The sequence below is a fragment of the Rana temporaria genome, chromosome 2 (genome assembly GCF_905171775.1).
Source record: "Rana temporaria chromosome 2, aRanTem1.1, whole genome shotgun sequence".
Classification (NCBI taxonomy): Eukaryota; Metazoa; Chordata; class Amphibia; order Anura; family Ranidae; genus Rana; species Rana temporaria.
In genome coordinates this window covers 395,619,558-395,642,822 of record NC_053490.1, presented here as the reverse complement: position 1 = coordinate 395,642,822, position 23,265 = coordinate 395,619,558, and the positions used below count along the sequence as shown (strand labels likewise).

Below are 23,265 nucleotides of genomic sequence, written 5' to 3'. Positions count from 1 at the left end.
TCATTTTGCCTCACCATTAATGGCCCTGCTTTAGCCCAGTTAACATTGCCTCAGAAGCAGAAAAGCACTTTGCCTTTCTTTTCTTCACCTCTAAACATGCATTCACATTGGGGGAATTAATTAAAAGTGCCTAAGACCAACTTTGTCTCGACTGGAGCACAGCCAATCAGCTTTATTATCTAAGTTATGTGGAGAAAACTGAAAGATAAATCCTGATTGGATGCTGTGGACAATAGCAACAGTTGAGATCGAACTTGTCTTAATTCCCCACTTTGTCTTTCTTTTTACAAATAAATGCTTCTGATTTCATATATACCTGGGAGTAACACAGCAATACATCTTTAAACAAATTGATATATATTGGTAGTGCCAAAGAAATATGCAACATGGGACATTGACAATGATATATTTATTTAGCCCACTGTATTGAATAAAGAAAATAAGCGTAGCGCTAAAAAAAAAAATATATGAAAAATTAGGAAAGACTACATGAATGAGTCTTATAATAAATTATAGTGAAAACACCATAGGTGCTCATACAGTCCACTAAGCACAGTGAAAATATATTGATGAAAGTCTGTGAGGAAAATCAAAACAATCCCACTGAAAGTGACTGTGTTGAAAAATTTGATAGTAGATCCACCACCAGGTAATAATTAGGGATGAGCTCCGCGTTCGATTCGAACGTATGTTCGACTCAAACATCGGTCGTTCGATCGTTCGTCGAAACTCGAACAAAACGGGTCGTTCGCGCCAAATTCGAGTGACGCAAAACGTCCCATAATTCACTGGGGCGTTGAGCGCTGATGATTGGCCAAGCATGCTGTATGTCCCGCATGCTTGGCCAATCACAGCGCTCAAAAAACGAAGAGCCATAATTGGCCAAAGCCAGGGTGGCTTTGGCCAATTATGGCTCAGGGGGATTAGTACACGCCCCCCACTATAAAAGGCAGCCTGCACGGCTGCCTAGTGTAGTGTGTTGGCGGTTCTAGAGAAGATCAGTCAGTCAGACAGAGAGAGATAGAGAGATAGAGACAGTGGGGGTTATCCTCAAAAGAGATACTCCGACTTAACTGCTGTTCAGTCTGTGTGTAACTTTGGAAACGATCCTCAAAAGGCTTTTTCCAAAGTTACACAGAAGATCCGGCATGTGTAATTGAATTACACTGCCTAATTTTAGGATGCAGTACCGCATCCGCCGCTGGGGGCATTTCGAGTCGAAATGCCGTTGCTAGTATGCAAATTAGCACTTAAGGCGATCCACAAAGCTTTCTAGCTTCCTTTTTGCGCCGTAAGTGTTATTTTGCAAGTGTAAAATTAGGGCTCGTTTTACAAAGTGTAAAGTTAGTAACACCTTGTAAAGGCCCATTCCAGCGACGGCATTTGGTATGCTTTCCCGAGGGAGAACTCCACGGCAATTTGTAAAAAACAAAACCGGCATGGGTTCCCCCCCAGGAGCATACCAGGCCCTTAGGTCTGTCATGGGTTGTAAGGAGACCCCCCCACGCCGAAAAATTGACGTAGGGGGTCCCCCTACAATCCATACCAGACCCGTATCCAAAGCACGCTACCCGGCCGGCCAGGAAGGGAGGGGGGACGAGCGGGCGCCCCCCCCCCCCCCTCCTGAGCCGTGCCAGGCCGCGTGCCCTCAACATGGGGGGGTTGGGTGCTCTGGGGCAGGGGGGCGCACTGCGGGCCCCCCCACCTCAGAGCACCCTGTCCCCATGTTGATGAGGACAGGACCTCTTCCCGACAACCCTTGCCATTGGTTGTCGGGGTCTGCGGGCGGAGGCTTATCGGAATCTGGGAGTCCCCTTTAATAAGGGGGCCCCCAGATACCGGCCCCCCACCCTAAGTGAATGGATATGGGGTACATCGTACCCCTACCCATTCACCTGGAGGCAAAAAGTAAAAGTTAATAAACACACAACACAAGGCTTTTTAAAATATTTTATTATTCTGCTCCGGACGCCCCCCCTGTCTTCGTTATTAGCTCAATTACCAGGGGGGGCTTCTTCTTCCGCTCTCCGGGGGTCTTCTCCGCTCTCCGGGGGGGGTTTCTTCTTCCGCTCTCCGGGGGGGGGCTTCTCCGGACTCCGGGGGTCTTCTTCCATCTTCTCCCCTCTTCCGCTCTTGACTCGGCGAACCCCGGTTCTTCTGCAGCTCTCCGGTGCCTTCTTCTTCAGCGCTGGCTGCCTGCTATGTTTGTGTGTTAGCTCGATTTCAAACAGGCAGCCAGCGCGGTCTTCTGTGGCGTCAGGGTCTTCTCTTCCTTTCTTCCGATGTTGCCTCGTCGCCTCTTGTCGCTGTAATGATGGAAGCGCGCCTTGCATCACATTTATATAGGCATCACCGTCCCATCATGCTCCGGTAGGTACCCACGTGGTGGGTGCACGTGGGTAGGCACCCACCACGTGGGTACCTGCCGGAGCATGATGGGACGGTGATGCCTATATAAATGTGATGCAAGGCGCGCTTCCATCATTACAGCGACAAGAGGCGACGAGGCAACATCGGAAGAAAGGAAGAGAAGACCCTGACGCCACAGAAGACCGCGCTGGCTGCCTGTTTGAAATCGAGCTAACACACAAACATAGCAGGCAGCCAGCGCTGAAGAAGAAGGCACCGGAGAGCTGCAGAAGAACCGGGGTTCGCCGAGTCAAGAGCGGAAGAGGGGAGAAGATGGAAGAAGACCCCCGGAGTCCGGAGAAGCCCCCCCCCGGAGAGCGGAAGAAGAAACCCCCCCCGGAGAGCGGAGAAGACCCCCGGAGAGCGGAAGAAGAAGCCCCCCCTGGTAATTGAGCTAATAACGAAGACAGGGGGGGCGTCCGGAGCAGAATAATAAAATATTTTAAAAAGCCTTGTGTTGTGTGTTTATTAACTTTTACTTTTTGCCTCCAGGTGAATGGGTAGGGGTACGATGTACCCCATATCCATTCACTTAGGGTGGGGGGCCGGTATCTGGGGGCCCCCTTATTAAAGGGGACTCCCAGATTCCGATAAGCCTCCGCCCGCAGACCCCGACAACCAATGGCAAGGGTTGTCGGGAAGAGGTCCTGTCCTCATCAACATGGGGACAGGGTGCTCTGAGGTGGGGGGGCCCGCAGTGCGCCCCCCTGCCCCAGAGCACCCAACCCCCCCATGTTGAGGGCACGCGGGCTGGCACGGCTCAGGAGGGGGGGGGCGCTCGCTCGTCCCCACTCCCTTCCTGGCCGGCCGGGTAGCGTGCTTTGGATACGGGTCTGGTATGGATTGTAGGGGGACCCCCTACGTCAATTTTTCGGCGTGGGGGGGTCTCCTAACAACCCATGCCAGACCTAAGGGCCTGGTATGCTCCTGGGGGGGGAACCCATGCCGTTTTTTTCTTTGAAAATGGGCATGGAGTTCTCCCTCAGGAATGCATGCCGCTGTCATTTTTTTTATCCCCGACGCAACTTTAAGCCGTCGCGATCCTCAAAACTCGGCGTAACGTAACTTCGCGCATGCGCAGTACGGCCGGCGCGCATGCGCAGTACGGCCGGCGCGGGAGCACGCCTCATTTAAATGGGACTCGCCCCATTTGAATAGGAACGCCTTGCGCCGGCGGAATTTTAGTTACACAGCCTGAAATTTCTAGATTAGTGCTTTGTGGATCAGGCACTTAGGTAGAAACTTTAAGGCAGTGTAACTTAAATTGGATTTTTTAAGTTACGTCAGGTTTTTGTGGATCTGGCCCACAGTGTCTTAACCAGATAGATAGATAGATAGATAGATAGATAGATAGATAGATAGATAGAGAGATAGAGACACAGGGCCAGATCCACAAAAGAGATACGCCGACTTAACTCGATTTTTCTAAATTTACACGGCGTGTATCTTTGCGCCCGATCCTCAAAACGAGAAGCGCCTGAAATTCGGGCTTTTCCGTCCTACCTAAAAATATTACGCCGGCGCATTCTCGTGCGCAAATTACGCTAGGCACGCCGCTTTATTTGATAGGCAAAGATGCAAATGAGGGAGATAGGGCGATCCACAGAATTAAGTGTGTGCGCCGTAGATTACGCCCTGTGCGCACCTGTTAGTTTTTTGGTGGGATTTTACACATTATAAAAGCAGCCCTAATTTTACACATGCCGTCTGAATGTCTGCTGAAGCAACACCATTCAGGAAGAGCTCAGCACACACACGTTCAGGACTGAAATCTCTCTGCCAAAATGCCAGGACCAGCAATGATACTAGCTGCATTAGTTGATATAGAGACACAAAGAAGGAGGAGGGCACAGAGGAGGAGGATGAGGGCACAGGAGAGGGTCTACCGCCCACGGCAAGATTTGTTTGGCATGCCTGCTTGTGAAGTTTACCGCACCTACAGATTTACCCGTGAGGCCATCCTGGAATTAACAACAATACTTCAGGATGATCTTACCAGCCCAACCCAACGCTCCCATGCCCTGCAGCCACTCACCAAAGTACTGGCCACTTTGCATTTTCTGGCCACTGGCTCATTCCAACGCACAAGTGGAGGCGTGGCTGGGATGGCACAATCCTCCATCAGCAGGTGTGTGCACCAAGTGGTCCCTGCAATCCTGCTGCGCATGGGAAATCAGTTTCAGAAACCCACCCAGGAGGATCAGCGTTTAAAGTCAATGACCGACTTTTACAACATTGCCAGATTTCCACGCACCATCGGGGCCATTGATTGTACCCATGTGGCACTACAACCACCCCATGATACTGAGCACATGTTCCGGAATCGTAAAGGCTGGCATTCCATTAATGTGCAAGTCATCGTCGATGCCCATGGCCTCATCTGGCACGTCTGTGCTAAATTTCCTGGATCCTGCCATGATAGTTACATTTACCGGCAGACACAGATCTCAAGAGATTTTGACCAGAACATGTATGGAGACAGCTGGCTGATTGGTGAGTGACATGTGTGTCAGGTATGTCCCCCCCATGATGCTGACATCACAAGGGGCACATGCATGACTAATATCCTCCTGTCTTTTCCCTTACAGGTGACTCAGGATATGCCTTGGGACCTCATCTAATGACCCCATTCAGGAACCCCCAAACCCCAGGAGAGCAACGCTACAACCAGGCGCACATACGAACCCGGGGAGTGGTTGAACGGACCTTTGGGCTTCTGAAGTCCCGCTTCAGATGCCTGGATAAGTCTGGGGGTACCCTGCTGTATTCCCCTGACTTTGTGTGTCAAATAATTGGGGCATGTTGCATACTCCATAACTTTGCCCTCAGAAGGGGACTGCATATTGACTTATGTAATGACCTGACCCCTGACCCAGGCAATACTATCCCAACCAACTCTACCCGGTCTGCTGAGGGCACAACAGCTAGGAGACGCCTTGCAGAAGGCATTTTTTCCCAGTAAATGTACATGATTAATGTCACAATAAGTATGTATTTTTTCACTGTAAATGCACATGATTAATGTCACAATAAGTATGTATTTTTTCACTGTAAATGCACATCAATAAAGTCACAATGATAATGCATGAATGCACACCACTGTGGTTCCTTGCACAGACACATCACATGCACATCGAATTGGATTAGATCCAAGTCCCCCCCCCCCCTTGGGACTTGGGAGCAGTAACGCCACGCCACGGCTCCAATTATGTCACTGTGCATTCATACACCATTCAGGAACCTGGGATTGCACTTCTCCCTGGTCCTGGGGATCCCTTCTCCACCAAAACTGAGGGTGACAACCTTAATTTCTTAGGAATGCCACCCCCCCACATTCACACATCATTCACACACATAAACCAAATCATAAGTACAGAAGACCAAATTAAAAAAAAAAAAAAATGCATAAAAAAAAAAAAACAAGTATCCCAGCAAATTTATTAGCGGCGGCGATTGCTACGCCTTGGCTGGGCAGGGGCACGGGCAGGGGCACGGGCAGGGGCACGGGCAGGGGCACGGCCACGGCCACGGCTACGCCGTCGCGGAGGATGTCCATTGGGGGGGTGTTGAGCTGGGGAAGGAGGAGCCTCCTGGGGGGGTTGAGCTGGGGAAGGAGGAGCCTCCTGGGGGGGTTGAGCTGGGGAAGGAGGAGCCTCCTGGGGGGGTTGAGCTGGGGAAGGAGGAGCCGCCCCTGCTGGCCTGCCCTCCATGGCCCCTGCAATGCGAGTGAGACAGGCAGTGAGGGCAGCCGCATTGGCCTGGCCAGACCTTGTATTGTCCTGCACAGCCTGGGTCAGGGCACTCAGCTCATGGGCCACGCGCGTTGTGGCGGTCTGTATGTCATTCAAACATGTTATGACCGCCGTTGAGTTGGTGGCCACATCACCGAGTGCCTCCATCATTTCACCCTGGCTGTGCTCCATCTGCGTCAGTTTTTCCAGAATTTTTCCAAGAATGCGGGTCTGCCGGGCATTGTCCTTCACCACACTGGCCGACAGACGCTCGCCCACAGCCACGGTCTCCTGGGTTGTCCCCCTGGCTGCCGCTGAGTCTTGCGGGCCTGGAGGAGGGGAGAGAGTGACCCTGGTGACTGGAGGCCTGTTGGGGGAGAAGTGGGAGGGGCTACCCCTGATGGTGGCCTGACTGGTGCCAGCCTCAGGGGTAGTCTCAGGGGAAGACTCAAAGGTCATCATATCAGTGGCCAGGAGGACTTCCCGGCCAATCTGCATATTTTCCTCCTCCTCCCCCTCATCATCCTCCTCCCACTCAACCTCAACCTCCTCCCCCTCAACCTCCTCATGAGTGGAGGTTTGGCCAATCCCCTCCCCTGGGGAATCCTGCCCTTCTTGGGACTCATCATCTGCCTGTCTTGGGGGTGGTGCTGCAGCCTGGCCCGATGGGCCTGCAACCTCCTGGCCTCCAACCTCCTGGCCTCCAACCTCCTGGCCTCCAACCTCCTGGCGTGGAACCTCCTGGCCTCCAACCTCCTGGCGTGTAACCTCCTGGCCATCTGTGGAGGACACAAAACAATCACATGTTTGAGGAACCACACACTTGGCACATCTTCCCTTCCCCCACCCACACATGCTAATCAACAGAGAATAAACCAAAAAACCTACCTGTCCTCCTAGGAACATCTGACGTATAGCCAGGCAGGCCCACCACCTGCTGTGGGTGGAAACACTGGGCCACTGCCCATTCCTCCTCCGTCAGTCTGACTGGGCAGGGTCCCCCTCCTCCAGTGCCCCTGGTATGGGCGTCGATCCTTGCCATCTTAGTCCGGACGACGCTTCTCAGATCGTTTATTTTTTTCTGTATGCCAGCGGGGGTCCTAGTCTCCCCCCCCCGCCGCATTGATCTGGTCCGTGATCTTTTTAAGAAGCTGCCTCCTCCTGGCCGGGGTGGTGTTCTGGCTCTCAGGGCCATGCAGAAATCGCCCATATTTCACAATGCCCCGAGCAAGAATTTGCTTCTCTCCCAGGGTGAAATTAAGCTTCCTGCGTTTAGGGGGCATCTCATACACCACCCAGCAACAACAAACACACCCGACAAACAATCGACAATACACACCCAAAAACCTGACAAAAATCTATACCACAAAAAAATAAAGAAAATCTAAACACACAAGGACACAGCTAATAGTAATTCAAAAAGAAACACGCACCAACAAACAAACAAAAAACAAACACCAAAAAACAAACACCAAAAAACAATCAGCAAAAACAATAACAAACAAATTAAATAAATACACTTCTCAAACACAAACAACAACTAGACTCTCCAACTCCTCAAACACTTTTCTCACAAACACAACTTACCAACACACAAACAAACAGAGCAGAAGCAAATTGCTCATGGAAGGGGAACAATGGGATATACTTTAGCAAGGGAAGTGTGTGTGTGTGGTGCTTTTTAGACACAGGGCGATCCTCAAACTAAGTACACTTGGCCTTTTACCTATCTCACTGATTGCGCCGAGATCAGTTCTGCACATGCCCAGTGAGGTCCCGATTCGTGCGCGCATGCGCAGTACGGCCGGCGCCTCATTTGCATGGGGTCACGGCTCATTACAATGAAGCACGCCCACTTCCTTCCCACTTGCAAAAACCCCGCCTTACACCTCTGAATTTAAGTTACGCTGGCGCACATTTAGACGCAAATGCGCTGTGGATACGGCACTTACGACACCAACTTAGGGCAACGTAACTTAAATCACATAAGTTAGGACAAACTAAATTTGCACCGCTGGCTGAGGATCTGGCCCACAGTGTCTTAACTAGATAGATAGATAGATAGAAAGATAGATAGAGTAGGAAGTGTAGTCAGTATAGTTAAAAGTACAGTTTGTAGAGAATATATTCACATCCTTAGGCGTTGTCAATATATTTATAAACTGTACAGCTCAGCTACTTTATCTATCAGGCAGGAGATTGTTCTACATGCAGCGCTCTAACGTGTTGTATTGCCTGCATTAGGGATTTACTTTAAATATAATTATTCTGTGTTATTTAACGTGTGCTAGTTAATTGCACACACAGACGCATTACCTGTTACTGCACGTGTGCAATTTATTTGCACAGAAGCGCAGTCGCTGTTAATGCAACTGGGCTATTGAATTGCACAGAAACGCAGTCGCTATTACTGCGTGCGTGCTGTTTAATAGCAACTAAAGGCAGTTGGTGTCACTGCGTGCGTGCTGTTAAATCGCATTTGACCGCAGTCGCTATTACTGCGTGCGTGCTGTTTAATAGCAACTAAAGGCAGTTGGTGTCACTGCGTGCGTGCTGTTAAATCGCATTTGACCGCAGTCGCTATTACTGCGTGCGTGCTGTTTAATAGCAACTAAAGGCAGTTGGTGTCACTGCGTGCGTGCTGTTAAATCGCATTTGACCGCAGTCGCTATTACTGCGTGCGTGCTGTTTAATAGCAACTAAAGGCAGTTGGTGTCACTGTGTGCGTGCTGTTAAATCGCATTTGACCGCAGTCGCTATTACTGCGTGCGTGCTGTTTAATAGCAACTAAAGGCAGTTGGTGTCACTGCGTGCGTGCTGTTAAATCGCATTTGACCGCAGTCGCTATTACTGCGTGCGTGCTGTTTAATAGCAACTAAAGGCAGTTGGTGTCACTGCGTGCGTGCTGTTAAATCGCATTTGACCGCAGTCGCTATAACTGCGTGCGTGCTGTTTAATAGCAACTAAAGGCAGTTGGTGTCACTGCGTGCGTGCTGTTAAATCGCATTTGACCGCAGTCGCTATTACTGCGTGCGTGCTGTTTAATAGCAACTAAAGGCAGTTGGTGTCACTGCGTGCGTGCTGTTAAATCGCATTTGACCGCAGTCGCTATTACTGCGTGCGTGCTGTTTAATAGCAACTAAAGGCAGTTGGTGTCACTGCGTGCGTGCTGTTAAATCGCATTTGACCGCAGTCGCTATTACTGCGTGCGTGCTGTTTAATAGCAACTAAAGGCAGTTGGTGTCACTGCGTGCGTGCTGTTAAATCGCATTTGACCGCAGTCGCTATTACTGCGTGCGTGCTGTTTAATAGCAACTAAAGGCAGTTGGTGTCACTGCGTGCGTGCTGTTAAATCGCATTTGACCGCAGTCGCTATTACTGCGTGCGTGCTGTTTAATAGCAACTAAAGGCAGTTGGTGTCACTGCGTGCGTGCTGTTAAATCGCATTTGACCGCAGTCGCTATTACTGCGTGCTTGCTGTTTAATAGCAACTAAAGGCAGTTGGTGTCACTGCGTGCGTGCTGTTAAATCGCATTTGACCGCAGTCGCTATTACTGCGTGCGTGCTGTTTAATAGCAACTAAAGGCAGTTGGTGTCACTGCATGCGTGCTGTTAAATCGCATTTGACCGCAGTCGCTATAACTGCGTGCGTGCTGTTTAATAGCAACTAAAGGCAGTTGGTGTCACTGCGTGCGTGCTGTTAAATCGCATTTGACCGCAGTCGCTATTACTGCGTGCGTGCTGTTTAATAGCAACTAAAGGCAGTTGGTGTCACTGCGTGCGTGCTGTTAAATCGCATTTGACCGCAGTCACTATTACTGCGTGCGTGCTGTTTAATAGCAACTAAAGGCAGTTGGTGTCACTGCGTGCGTGCTGTTAAATCGCATTTGACCGCAGTCGCTATTACTGCGTGCGTGCTGTTTAATAGCAACTAAAGGCAGTTGGTGTCACTGCGTGCGTGCTGTTAAATCGCATTTGACCGCAGTCGCTATTACTGCGTGCGTGCTGTTTAATAGCAACTAAAGGCAGTTGGTGTCACTGCGTGCGTGCTGTTAAATCGCATTTGACCGCAGTCGCTATTACTACGTGCGTGCTGTTTAATAGCAACTAAAGGCAGTTGGTGTCACTGCGGCTATTTTGTTACTTTACACTTGAGCCAAGTCGCTCTTACTGTGTGGTTGCTGTTTAATACCATCTGAAAGCAGTTGGTGTGACAGCGACTATTTTGTTACTTTACACTTGAACCAAGTCGCTCTTACTGTGTGATTGCTGTTTAATACCATCTGAACGCAGTCGGTGTGACAGCGACTATTTTGTTACTTTACACTTGAGCCAAGTCGCTCTTACTGTGTGGTTGCTGTTTAATACCATCTGAACGCAGTTGGTGTGACAGCGACTATTTTGTTACTTTACACTTGAGCCAAGTCGCTCTTACTGTGTGGTTGCTGTTTAATACCATCTGAACGCAGTCGGTGTGACAGCGACTATTTTGTTACTTTACACTTGAGCCAAGTCGCTCTTACTGTGTGGTTGCTGTTTAATACCATCTGAACGCAGTTGGTGTGACAGCGACTATTTTGTTACTTCACACTTGAGCCAAGTCGCTCTTACTGTGTGGTTGCTGTTTAATACCATCTGAACGCAGTCGGTGTGACAGCGACTATTTTGTTACTTTACACTTGAGCCAAGTCGCTCTTACTGTGTGGTTGCTGTTTAATACCATCTGAACGCAGTTGGTGTGACAGCGACTATTTTGTTACTTTACACTTGAACCAAGTCGCTCTTACTGTGTGATTGCTGTTTAATACCATCTGAACGCAGTCGGTGTGACAGCGACTACTTTGTTACTTTACACTTGAGCCAAGTCGCTCTTACTGTGTGGTTGCTGTTTAATACCATCTGAACGCAGTTGGTGTGACAGCGACTATTTTGTTACTTTACACTTGAGCCAAGTCGCTCTTACTGTGTGGTTGCTGTTTAATACCATCTGAAAGCAGTTGGTGTGACAGCGACTATTTTGTTACTTTACACTTGAACCAAGTCGCTCTTACTGTGTGATTGCTGTTCAATACCATCTGAGCGCAGTCGGTGTGACAGCGACTATTTTGTTACTTTACACTTGAGCCAAGTCGCTCTTACTGTGTGGTTGCTGTTTAATACCATCTGAACGCAGTTGGTGTGACAGCGACTATTTTGTTACATAACACCTGAACGCATAACTATGGCTGGAAGGACAAAGAGAGGCAGAGAGTCACGAGGGCAAGCAGGCTCTGCATCTAGAGGTAACGCTGGTGATGGATGTGGTGCATCCTCTTCAGCACGTGGCCGTGGCCGCTCGTCCTTCTTTTCGGGAGCTGGCCGTGTTGAGCCTCAACATGCTGAGAAATTAGTTGAGTGGATGACCAAGCCGTCCTCATCCTCCTCATCCTCTCTCACACAGACTGATTATAGTTTGTCTGGCAAAGCAGCTGCCAAGGCGTCCTCTACCCTCTGCACAATGGGATCACACAATCCTTCCCTAGTCCCACCGTGTCCTCCTGAGGAGTCCCCCGAACTGTTTCAACACAGTGTTGGGTACATGCTAGCTGAAGATGCACAGCGTTTTGAAGACTCCGATGACGGAACACTGATAGAGGAAGGCATTGATGTGAGCCCAGGGAGAGGGGGTGGCCGAGAGGGACAACAATCTGGGAGTGATGTTCCCCCAGCTGGAGCATACTGCCAGGTTGTCGCCAGTGATGATGAGGAGGGAGGGGATGATGAGGTCATTGACTCTACCTGGGTGCCTGGTAGGAGAGAGGAGGAGGAGGAAGAGGACGAGGCACAGGCACATCTTCAAAGAGGCAGGAAGCCCTCCAGGGGTCAGCTTAAGGGCAGTACACCAACTGCATTACGTGGCGCTGCTGTGTCTCAACGGTACAGCAAAAGTTCTTTGGTGTGGGCCTTTTTTGAAACCTGTCCATCAGATGCTACCTTTGCTGTTTGCAACATATGTCTCAAGCGTATCTCGCGTGGCCAAAACATCACCCGCTTGGGCACCACATGCTTGTCCAGACATATGTCGACCTGCCATGCAGCTCGTTGGCAGGCATACCAGAAAGACCCACACCAAAGACCAAAGCGGTCCTCCCCTTGCCCTTCTGTGACCTCAAACCCCACTAGACCCCTAGTCCTCTCTGCAGCCTGCACCGAAGGTGTAGAAATAGGTGTGTCACAACGTAGTAGTGGTAGTACATCCGGCCAATCTACTGATATTACCAGACAAATTTCCCTGCCCCAGCTGCTGCAGCGCCGAAAGAAGTACGCTCCCAGCCATCCACATGCCCAGCGGTTGAATGCTAGCTTAGCAAAATTGCTAGCACTTCAACTGCTACCTTTTCAGTTGGTAGATTCTGCCCCCTTCCGTGAGTTTGTGGAATGTGCAGTACCTCAGTGGCAAGTACCCAAACGCCACTTTTTTTCACGGAAGGCGATTCCGGCTCTCTACCGGCATGTGGAAGGCAATGTCCATACCTCGCTGGACAGGGCGGTCAGTGGTAAGGTGCATCTTACCGCTGACTCATGGTCCAGCAGGCATGGACAGGGACGTTACCTGTCTTTTACGGCCCATTGGGTGACTCTGCTGGCAGCTGGGAAGGACGCAGGTCAAGGCACAGTAGTTTTGGAGGTTGCTCCACCACCACGCCTCCAAAACACTACAACTGCTTGTGACACACCTCTCTCCTCCACCCCCTCCTCTTCTTCTTCCTCTGTGGCCTCTTCCTGTGGTGATGTTGGCTCAGAACCAGCCGTGCTCCGTAGGCGTACGACGGGCTACGCAGGAATGCAGGCCAAGAGATGCCATGCGGTCCTAGAGCTGGTGTGCTTGGGAGACAGGAGCCACACTGGGGAAGAGGTTCTTTCAGCTCTGCAGGGGCAGGCTCAGAGGTGGTTGACGCCATGCCAGCTGAAGCCTGGAATGGTGGTCAGCGATAATGGCACCAACCTCCTCTCTGCCCTGCGACGTGGAAAACTCACCCATGTGCCCTGTTTTGCGCATGTTCTCAATTTGGTGGTGCAGCGGTTCTTGGGCAGGTACCCTGGCTTACAGGATGTCCTGAGGCAGGCCAGGAAAGTCTGTGTGCATTTCCGGAGGTCATATAATGCCACTGCTCGGCTGACAGACCTCCAGAGGGAATACAACCTGCCCAAGAACCGCCTAATCTGTGACATGCCCACCAGATGGAACTCTACGTTGGCCATGCTGCAGCGGCTGCACACGCAGCAGAGGGCCATCAATGAGTACCTGTGCCAATATGGCAGCAGAACTGGCTCAGGGGAGCTTGGGTTTTTTTCACCACGCCAGTGGGCCTTGATCAGGGATGCATGCACTGTCCTGTCACCATTTGAGGAGGCCACGAGGATGGTGAGCAGTGACAGTGCATGCATCAGTGAGACTGTCCCGCTTATTCACATGTTGGAGCACACCCTACGTGGAATAATGGACAGGGCCCTTGAGGCAGAACAGAGGGAGGAAGAGGAGGACTTCCTTACCTCTCAAGGCCCCCTTTATCCAGACACTGTTCCTGCTTGCCCACCTGGAACACAGGAAGAGGAGGAGGAGGATGAGGAAGAGGAGGAGGAGGAGGATTGTATCAGCAGCATGGAGGTGGAGCCTAGCACTCAGCATCAACAGCAGCAGTCTTCAAGGGATCATTTACAGTCCCAAGGAACACGTGGACTTTTACGTGGCTGGGATGAGGTGGCTGAGGATCCTGTCGTCCTCAGTGACCCAGAGGACTGTGCCCCGAATGCCTCTGCAAACCTACGCTGCATGGCCTCCCTGATTCTGCAAAGCCTGCGTAAGGATCCTCGTGTACGTGCTATCAAGGAGAGGGATCATTACTGGCTGGCAACTCTCCTTGATCCACGTTACAAGAGTAAGGTAACGGATCTTATGTTGCCATCGCAGAGGGAGCAGAAGATGAAACTACTGCGGGAGGCCTTGCAGAAGGGTCTGTGCAATGCGTTCCCAGAACCGGGGGATTACCAAAACCTGGCCCTGGACAACGTCTTGCTGAGGCTTCGGTGAGTCAGAGAATGAGCGGTGGAGAAGGTGGCCGTCTGACCGATGCGTTCAGACAATTTTTTAGTCCGCAGCCCCAAGGTCTGACCGGTTCCAGCAACCATCGCCAGCGTCTGGTTTACATGGTCCGGGAATACCTAGCGGCAAGATCCGACTTGGACACCTTCCCCACGGAAAATCCTCTGGCTTACTGGGTCTTGAGGATGGATCACTGGCCAGAGCTTGCACAGTACGCAATTGAGCTACTGGCTTGCCCTGCATCCAGTGTTCTTTCAGAACGTACATTCAGTGCTGCTGGAGGCTTTGTGACCGATCACAGGGTACGCCTCTCCACCGACTCTGTTGATCGACTGACCTTCATCAAAATGAATCAGGCTTGGATCAACACCGGCTACCAAGCACCTGATGCTGATGTTACTGAATAAGAATTTTGTGTTGAAATATCAGATCCCTTTGAGACTGCTGATGCTGAGTGACTGTCCTGTTGTGCTGCTGATGGAATATCCTTCTCCTCCTCACTTTTCATGCTGTTAGCTAGTAAGAAATTTTGTTTTTCTGTGCTCCGCCACCAGTGCCTAAGGCCTAATTTTTCTGCCCCTGTTTAACAGGGGCGCCTAATAACAATTTTTGATGCAATACTTTGCACGTGGCCTAAGGCCTAATTTTTGTGCCCCTGTGTAACAGGGGCGTCTAATAACAATTTTTGATGCAATACTTTGCACGTGGCCTAAGGCCTAATTTTTGTGCCCCTGTGTAACAGGGGCGTCTAATAACAATTTTTGATGCAATACTTTGCACGTGGCCTAAGGCCTAATTTTTGTGCCCCTGTGTAACAGGGGCGTCTAATAACAATTTTTGATGCAATACTTTGCACGTGGCCTAAGGCCTAATTTTTGTGCCCCTGTGTAACAGGGGCGCCTAATAACAATTTTTGATGCAATACTTTGCACGTGGCTCCTTGTTGCGCTCCAATTACAGATATTGGGAGGGGTTGCAGTGTTATGTTGCGCCTAATAACAATTTTGGATGCAATACTTTGCACGTGGCCTAAGGCCTAATTTTTCTGCCCCTGTGTAACAGGGGTGTCTAATAACAATTTTTGATGCAATACTTTGCACGTGGCTCCTTGTTGCGCTCCAATTACAGATATTGGGAGGGGTTGCAGTGTTATGTTGCGCCTAATAACAATTTTGGATGCAATACTTTGCACGTGGCCTAAGGCCTAAGGCCTAATTTTTCTGCCCCTGTGTAACAGGGGTGTCTAATAACAATTTTTGATGCAATACTTTGCATGTGGCCTAAGGCCTAAGGCACAATTTTTGTGCCCCTGTGTAACAGGGGCGTCTAATAACAATTTTTGATGCAATACTTTGCACGTGGCCTAAGGCACAATTTTTGTGCCCCTGTGTAACAGGGGCGCCTAATAACAATTTTTGATGCAATACTTTGCACGTGGCTCCTTGTTGCGCTCCAATTACAGATATTGGGAGGGGTTGCAGTGTTATGTTGCGCCTACGGACACATTTTTATGCCCCTGTGTAACAGGGGCACCTAATAACAATTTTTGATGCAATACTTTGCACGTGGCTCCTTGTTGCGCTCCAATTACAGATATTGGGAGGGGTTGCAGTGTTATGTTGCGCCTATGGACACATTTTTATGCCCCTGTGTAACAGGGGCACCTAATAACAATTTTTGATGCAATACTTTGCACGTGGCTCCTTGTTGCGCTCCAATTACAGATATTGGGAGGGGTTGCAGTGTTATGTTGCGCCTATGGACACATTTTTATGCCCCTGTGTAACAAGGGCGCCTAATAACAATTTTTGATGCAATACTTTGCACGTGGCTCCTTGTTGCGCTCCAATTACAGATATTGGGAGGGGTTGCAGTGTTATGTTGCGCCTACGGACACATTTTTATGCCCCTGTGTAACAAGGGCGCCTAATAACAATTTTTGATGCAATACTTTGCACGTGGCTCTTTGTTGCGCTACAATTACAGTATGTTTGAGGGGTGCCCTTTTTTCTACAATTTTGCTTTCCCAAAAAGATAATGCCACCCCCCCACCACCCCTAAAATAATCGAGATATTGTTCCCACACAGCACGTGCGCAACCAGTATTAAATTACTTTGTTCTTATAATAATTTAATGTTGTGCAGGGACATTTCTAAACATGTGCCACTACTAGAGACACACAGCAGGTGTGATATTTGAAGGAATTTTTCATTTTTTTTTTTTCACTTTAAACATCATTAAAATCGCTGCTCCGCAAAAACATCAGTTTTTAAAATATTTTTTTCGATTGATACATGTTCCCTGGGGCAAGACCCGGGTTCTGAAAGACGTTTACCAACATTAAATTGAATATTGGTCTTTAAAATGATCGTTTTTGAATTCGAACGTTCGAGTCCCATAGACTTCAATGGGGTTCTAAATGTTCGCGCGAACCCGCGGTCTGTTCGAACGTTCTGATGCGAACCGAACCCGGGTATGTTCGGCTCATCCCTAGTAATAATGATGAGAGGCTTACCAGAGGGATCGGACCCAAGTAAGTATACACTTATCAGGTCGATCAAGCTTATAAGGTACCGATGTCCAGACTCCAAAACGATTCCAATACTAGATAGGTAAATGAAACCCTCAAGCACTCAAATGCATAATCAATATGGAACCAATCGATAGGAAACCAGCCAGATGGTATCAATAGAAACTTCCAATAGTATGTAATCCAGGTGACTCAGAGTATACGGAGCAAAAAATAAAAAACGAGGGTGCACATAGCGTGAATCCGTATAAAAAGTTTACTTTACAGTAAATAAATAAAATTTACACTCGCATTTAGGTGAACATAACAAGTGTTGTAAAATCAATCAAGCAGTAGGGTCAATGTTTCTTCCCGAAGCGTTTCGTTCTCATGAACGTCATCTGGGGTGATGACCCAGATGACGTTCATGATAACGAAACGCGTCGGTAGGAAACATTGACCCTACTGCTTCATTGATTTTACAACGCTTTACAACGCTTGTTAATGTTTCTACCTGCAAAAAAAATTGAATTTTTTTTTTTAAAGTGAACTTAAAAATATACAGATGTCATATAGACATTCTTACCAAAGACTGTGGTTCTGGCATCCATATATCACTTTCCCGAATTCTGCCCAAGGTGAATAAGATCTGAAATATGACACCAAATATAAAATAAAGAGTTTTGCCACCATATAGACCAGATGTATATAATTTTCTTTTTCAATAAAGCTCACTTTACATTATTGTATATACATGCACACGTACAGTATATAGTTAGTGCTGTCAAGTGAGGTTTATTGAATACAAACATCTATTTATACATGTAAATTAATATTGCTACAGAAATGTAATTTATTATAAATCACGTTTTTCAAAGTAAATACGGTATATAAAATATTTTGATATTACAACATCACTTGCCTCTCTGACAGCCCTCTCTCCAGCTTGTATTGCTCCCTCAAGATATCCACTCCATTCTGTAGCAGTCTCTGTGCCAGCAAAGTAGACCTGACCAAAAGGTTGCCGAAGAACCCTATAAAATGGTCAGAAATGCACAACATGAAGCACAACATTCTTTTGGATGTTATATTTCCTGTGGATTTAAGATCTCTTTATCAAGGGCTGTGCTGTATCCAATCAGTAGGGGATCAATGAACAAATTCCTTGCTGAATCAGTGTAGAACAGAACAGATGTCTCTTCTGTGACAACCGTATCTGTTCAAATTTTTGCTGCATTTAAAAACTAAAGCTTTTTAGACAATACCAGATCTATGGGTAGCTGAATGTAAACTGACTTGTATCCATTTACATTCAATTACTTTCGATTCCGGCCCATTTCATAATTTTTTTTTCTGACCTGCTTGGACTTAAAATTACATGGATACAAGTCTGTTTACATCTGGCCAACCATAACATGGAGCTTCTGATCAAGGTTCATCTGAAAAAAGTGGCCATGAGTGGACTACCCATGTGAGGGGGGCCTAAGAGAAGCAGGTACAACATTAATAAATACAGTGTGTAAAAAACTAATTAGTAAAGAGCTCTTGTGTAAAAAAAAATAGTTTAAAGCATTTAATGGTGGACATCAACATTTGCTAAGGAGGTGCAGCCTTACGCAATTAGTATTTTAATCTGTGAATTTGTTTGACAAATGGAAAACAAAATGGCATAAACAGTGTAAACTGGGCGCGCGGATTTAATTTTTTCTATACAGTATCTGTTTTTTTAATATAGATATAATATATTATCTTACCTTCCATACTGGGTCAGAATTCCTGGTGGGAAATAAGCTGTGTAACAGCCCCCCGAATACTGCTCTTCACACCAATTTTTTTCTTCATAATGCACGGGCTAGTGAAATATTCACAATTCATACCTGAATTATACAGTTAGCAAACTACAAAAAAAACTTAGATAAAACTGAAATTTCAAGGGCTAACATTAGATTAATCTTAAGAATACTGGAAAATCTTTGCCTGACAAAGAGCCAATCATTCCCTGTGCAATGGATAGATGACTGCTGTTACCAGTGCTGTAAAGAGTTGTTACCCTAAAGCTGGTCATCGATGGATCAGTTTTTTTTTGTTTTTTTTATTATCAGCCAGCAGACTTCCCCCACACAAGTAAGGTCTGCTGTGTTATTATATTCTGACAGTGGGGACACTGATCAGCACTGCGGTAGATTGGTTTGGTATTTTGATTTTATTGCAGCTGCTGAAAAGATTACAATTTTCCAACATGACCATTCGAGAGAAGGTAATCTTGATCAGGAAAGGCCATAAATGGTTTGAAATTCAGTAAGCCCTTGCTGAAGTGCCTGATTTTCAATCCATCTATGGCCAGCTAAAGACATAAAAGATGGACTGACACCTGACTAAGCCTCGATTCCTTATGCCGCATACACACGTTCATTTTTCAGCTTGTAAAAAACAAAGTTTTTTAAAAATGTCATTTAAAACGATCGTGTGTGGGCAACGTAGTTTTAATGATGAAGTTGGAAAAAACTTTGTTTTTTCTAGAGGCTGAAAAACTTATTTTTCTTACAAGCCGAAAAATGATCGTGTGTACGCGGCATTAGAGACAGGATACAATAAATGTATGTCAACTCTACTTTATGTAAATGCCCCGTGGAAAACCAATTATGAAATTGGCTCAACAACTCCATCTAGGAGCAAAAGAAAAAAGGGAGACAAGCCTGAAAGATAATTGTAGAAATATCAGTCCACATAATTCAAACTTCACAGGTCCTTTATCTTCAGCACTGCATTTCAGCAATCAACATGTTTTTTTCAAGCAAATTGAAAATACAAGCAATGGGCCAGCCAAACTGTTTCAAGAAAACCTCTGCAATCCATCTACCTAAAACTGACTACCCCATTATCACAGGAAACATGTAGAAATGTCACCAATTACTAGAAAGAATTACTTAAAGCCTTAGTCTATTCTCAGAGCTATCTATATAGATATAGATATATATCTATATCTGTGTTGAAGTATCCTTGCCTTCAATAAACACACTTCAGGTAAGCCAAGGGCATCAAGGACCCAGTCCCTGGGGGTGTGTCCTCAATCTGTCCATGGTCTGTAGGGTATAGTTCTGAAGTCATTGCATGCAAGCGTTCTCTGTAGCATTTCCCAGGGTAAAGGAACCCGTGATATCAGGTGACTGGATAAAAGTTTGTGGGAAAAAAGTATGCATAATAGATTTTTTAAAGAAAAAATGCTGGAGTGGGCTGTCAATGGTCTTCAGCCTTATGGTCACATTTCGACAGTTCAGGTCTAAAATATTTATTGAAATACTTTGACTGTGTATGGTGTAAAAGAAGCTATAAGGTAGAAGGGGGCCATCTCCCAATATTTTCTTATAAAACTGAACTTGTACTGTAAACTTGCTTCAAATTAAAAAATCTATGATTTTTTTTAAAATATAGAATTTTAACTTACATGTAGAGCTTCTTCCGAATCCAGAACTCTAGCATACAATTCACAGATTTTTCTCTTTCTACAAAAAGATTTGACAAATTTAGCAGATGCCTGGTAACATAATAATTCTGATTAGGCTTAAATTTCATCTCTTTTCTTCATAGCTATCAAGTTTAATACACGGAAAACTACATATTTTACGCAACTCAGTTGAAACTGCACCTGGTATACAGTGTTTATATATATATATATATATATATATATATATATATATATATATATATATATATATATATATATATACACACACACACACACAGCCCTCAAAATTTCCACTCGCCTGCTAGCATTTGGCGAGTGGATTTAAGCTGGGGGCGAGTGATAACAGTTCTGCATGACCAACAGTCCAATCTGTGCCTACACTTAGAGCCACGCTGCGATTGGCGGCCGAAGAGGAAAGGTGCGTGCCCAGGAAAGGTAGTCGGGTGAGCCGCACACATGCAGAGCAGTACACAGGTGCTCTCCTTACGATTCTCGTTAAGCCATGGGACCTGATAGTATGACCTCTCTGAGCCTGGCTTCCCAACCTGACCAATGTAGCTGGAGAGCAGAGAGCAGGAAGGAACAAGTGAGCTGGAGGACTGCAATTATCACCACTCTGGGTGTCCCAGGTAGGCAGTGCAGCACAGCGCTCACCAAGAGTTGCCCTGACAAGAGAGTGGCAGTATGCTGTGCGGTGTCAGTGTGCGCTGTGTTGTGGTGTCAATGGCTATGCAGGTGTGTGAATCTCAGTGCTGGATTGTACTCCCTCCCGAATGGGGGAAAAGACCTGGTTCTAGAGAGAAGGCAGATGAGGAGGAGGGAGTCTTGTACATAAGAAGAGGGAGAGCAATATTTGCAGAAGTAAAAAAGTCCATGTCCCTCTGGTTTGCCCCAGTGCCCTGTCCCTCTGGTTTTCCCCAGTGCCCTGTCCCTCTGGTTTGCCCCAGTGCCATGTCCCTCTGGTTTGCCCCAGTGCCATGTCCCTCTGGTTTGCCCCAGTGCCCTGTCTCTCTGGTCTGCCTCAGTGCCCTGTCCCATTTTGTTAAAGTTGTTGTTGGTAATATTTAATTGTGTAACTTGATTTGACATAAAACATTTAACAGTGTCATTCCAAGAGATAATCTACAAGGGCGTTTTTAGGGGCAGAATTAGGGGCGGGGCAGTGTATGGGTTAGGTGAGGCAACTGGTGGCGAGTAACACTTGAGGCCTGGCTAGAAGCTCAGGGCTTGAAATGTTGAGCCCTGTATATATATATATATATATATATATATATATATATAGATCCTAACGTGTACCTTTTTGTTTTGGATAAGAATTGGAAAGGGTAAGAACCTCTAGGCTTTTATTGCTGTCTATGTGCCACTGGGATAATTCACTCATTTGTCCGAATGACCATTGTCACTGAAACAAAGAAATTGAGGAAAAATCCAGGGCAGGACGTTAAGGAAGATTTCTAGTTCCTATGGCAAATATCCAAGACAAAATTTTTTTTTGGGGAATTTTTTTATAATTTCCTTTTACAGCAAGAGGTCAGGCAGTGAAGGGAAATCTCCCCATTGGCTACAAGTTGATAGGCATTTTCACCTTTCCCCCTATTATATGTAAAAAAAAGTTTCAGCTTTAATAAACTTTAATGACTGCATAAAAAGTCACATATGTTAAAAAATTGTAACTTTTATAGTTGCCAAGCAGTACTTTATGACAATAGTAATATTGCATATGTTGGTAACTCCTTAAAGGGGTTGTAAACGTTCATTTTTTATTTTCTAAATAGGTTCCTTAAAGCTAGTGCATTGTTGGTTCACTTACCTTTTCCTTCAATTTCCCTTCTAAATGTTTTTTTTCTTTGTTTTCTTTCTCTGAATTTTTCACTTCCTGTTTCTCCTCAGTAAGCTGTTCAGTAAGCTGTTCTGAATGACTTTCCACCACTCAGATGATGGTGGAAAGCTTACTGAGGACAAACAGGAAGTGAGAAATTCAAACAAAGAAAAAAAACATTTAGAAGGGAAATCGAAGGAAAAGGTAAGTGAACCAACAATGCACTAGCTTAAAGGAACCTATTTAGAAAATAAAAGACAAACCTTTACAACCCCTTTAAAGTCATATGCACTGAAGCCAAATTTGTAACCACCTATAGTCATATGACGGCCACAAGGTGGCTCTGCCATACTGGGTGGACATCATATGACGTCCTCGGGCCTCCCAGCCGCTAGGGTGGCGCGTGTGTCCCTGCTGCATCACTCGGGTGCCGATGCGCGTGCCTGGCGGCCCCGATGTCCGCCAGATGCCTGCGATCGGCAGTTACAGAGTCAAGCACATGGATCTCTATGTGTAAACACAGAGATCCAAGTCCTGTCAGGGACATAGGGACACCGATCGGTCTCCTCCCCCACTCAGTGTCCTCCCCCCACAGTTTGAATCACTCCCTAGGGAACACATTTAACCCCTTGATCGCCCCCTAGTGTTAACCCCTTCCCTGCCAGTCACCTTTTTACAGTAATCAGTGCATATTTATAGCACTGTTCGCTGTATAAATGTGAATGGTCCCAAAATAGTGTCAAAAGTGTCCGATCTGTCCGCCGCAATATCGCAGTCCTGACAAAAAAATCGCAGATAACCACCATTACTAGTAAAAAATAAATAATAAAAAATGTCATAAATCTATCCCCTATTTTGAATTGGGATATTTATTATAGCAAAAAGTTAAAAATAGTGTTTTTTTTTCAAAATTGTTCATCTTTTTTTGTTTATAGTGCAAAAAATAAACTACAGAAATACCACCAAAAGAAAGCTCTATTTGTGTGAAAAAATGGATGTCAATTTTGTTTGGGAGCCACGTCGCACGACCGCGCAATTGTCATTCATTGGCCTGGGCAGGAAGGGGGTGAAAATGCCCGGTATTGAAGTAGTTAACATCCCCAGAATTAACTCATTAGATTAGTGAAAACAAAATATTCACTAAATATATACACACTCTAAGAAAATGTTTTTGTTTTAATTACTTAAAAAAAAAATTAGGCAGCAATTTGCATTCAGCATCAGCAATTCAAATACAGAAAATTCCA

The 23,265-nt window shown here is 46.7% G+C and overlaps 1 protein-coding gene across 1 annotated transcript in view; it reads right to left on the bottom strand.

Annotated features, from left to right (window-relative positions):
* The window catches only part of LOC120927412 (amine oxidase [flavin-containing]-like), a 163,431-nt gene that overhangs the window by 4,347 nt on the left and 135,819 nt on the right, over positions 1–23,265 (bottom strand). Inside the window, exons 11-14 of the mRNA XM_040338067.1 lie at positions 20,179–20,236; positions 18,488–18,585; positions 17,656–17,767; positions 17,320–17,382 (exon numbers count right to left, since the gene is read on the bottom strand). Of these exons, the coding sequence (XP_040194001.1) occupies positions 17,320–17,382; positions 17,656–17,767; positions 18,488–18,585; positions 20,179–20,236 (331 nt within the window). The remainder of the gene's footprint in view (positions 1–17,319; positions 17,383–17,655; positions 17,768–18,487; positions 18,586–20,178; positions 20,237–23,265) is intronic.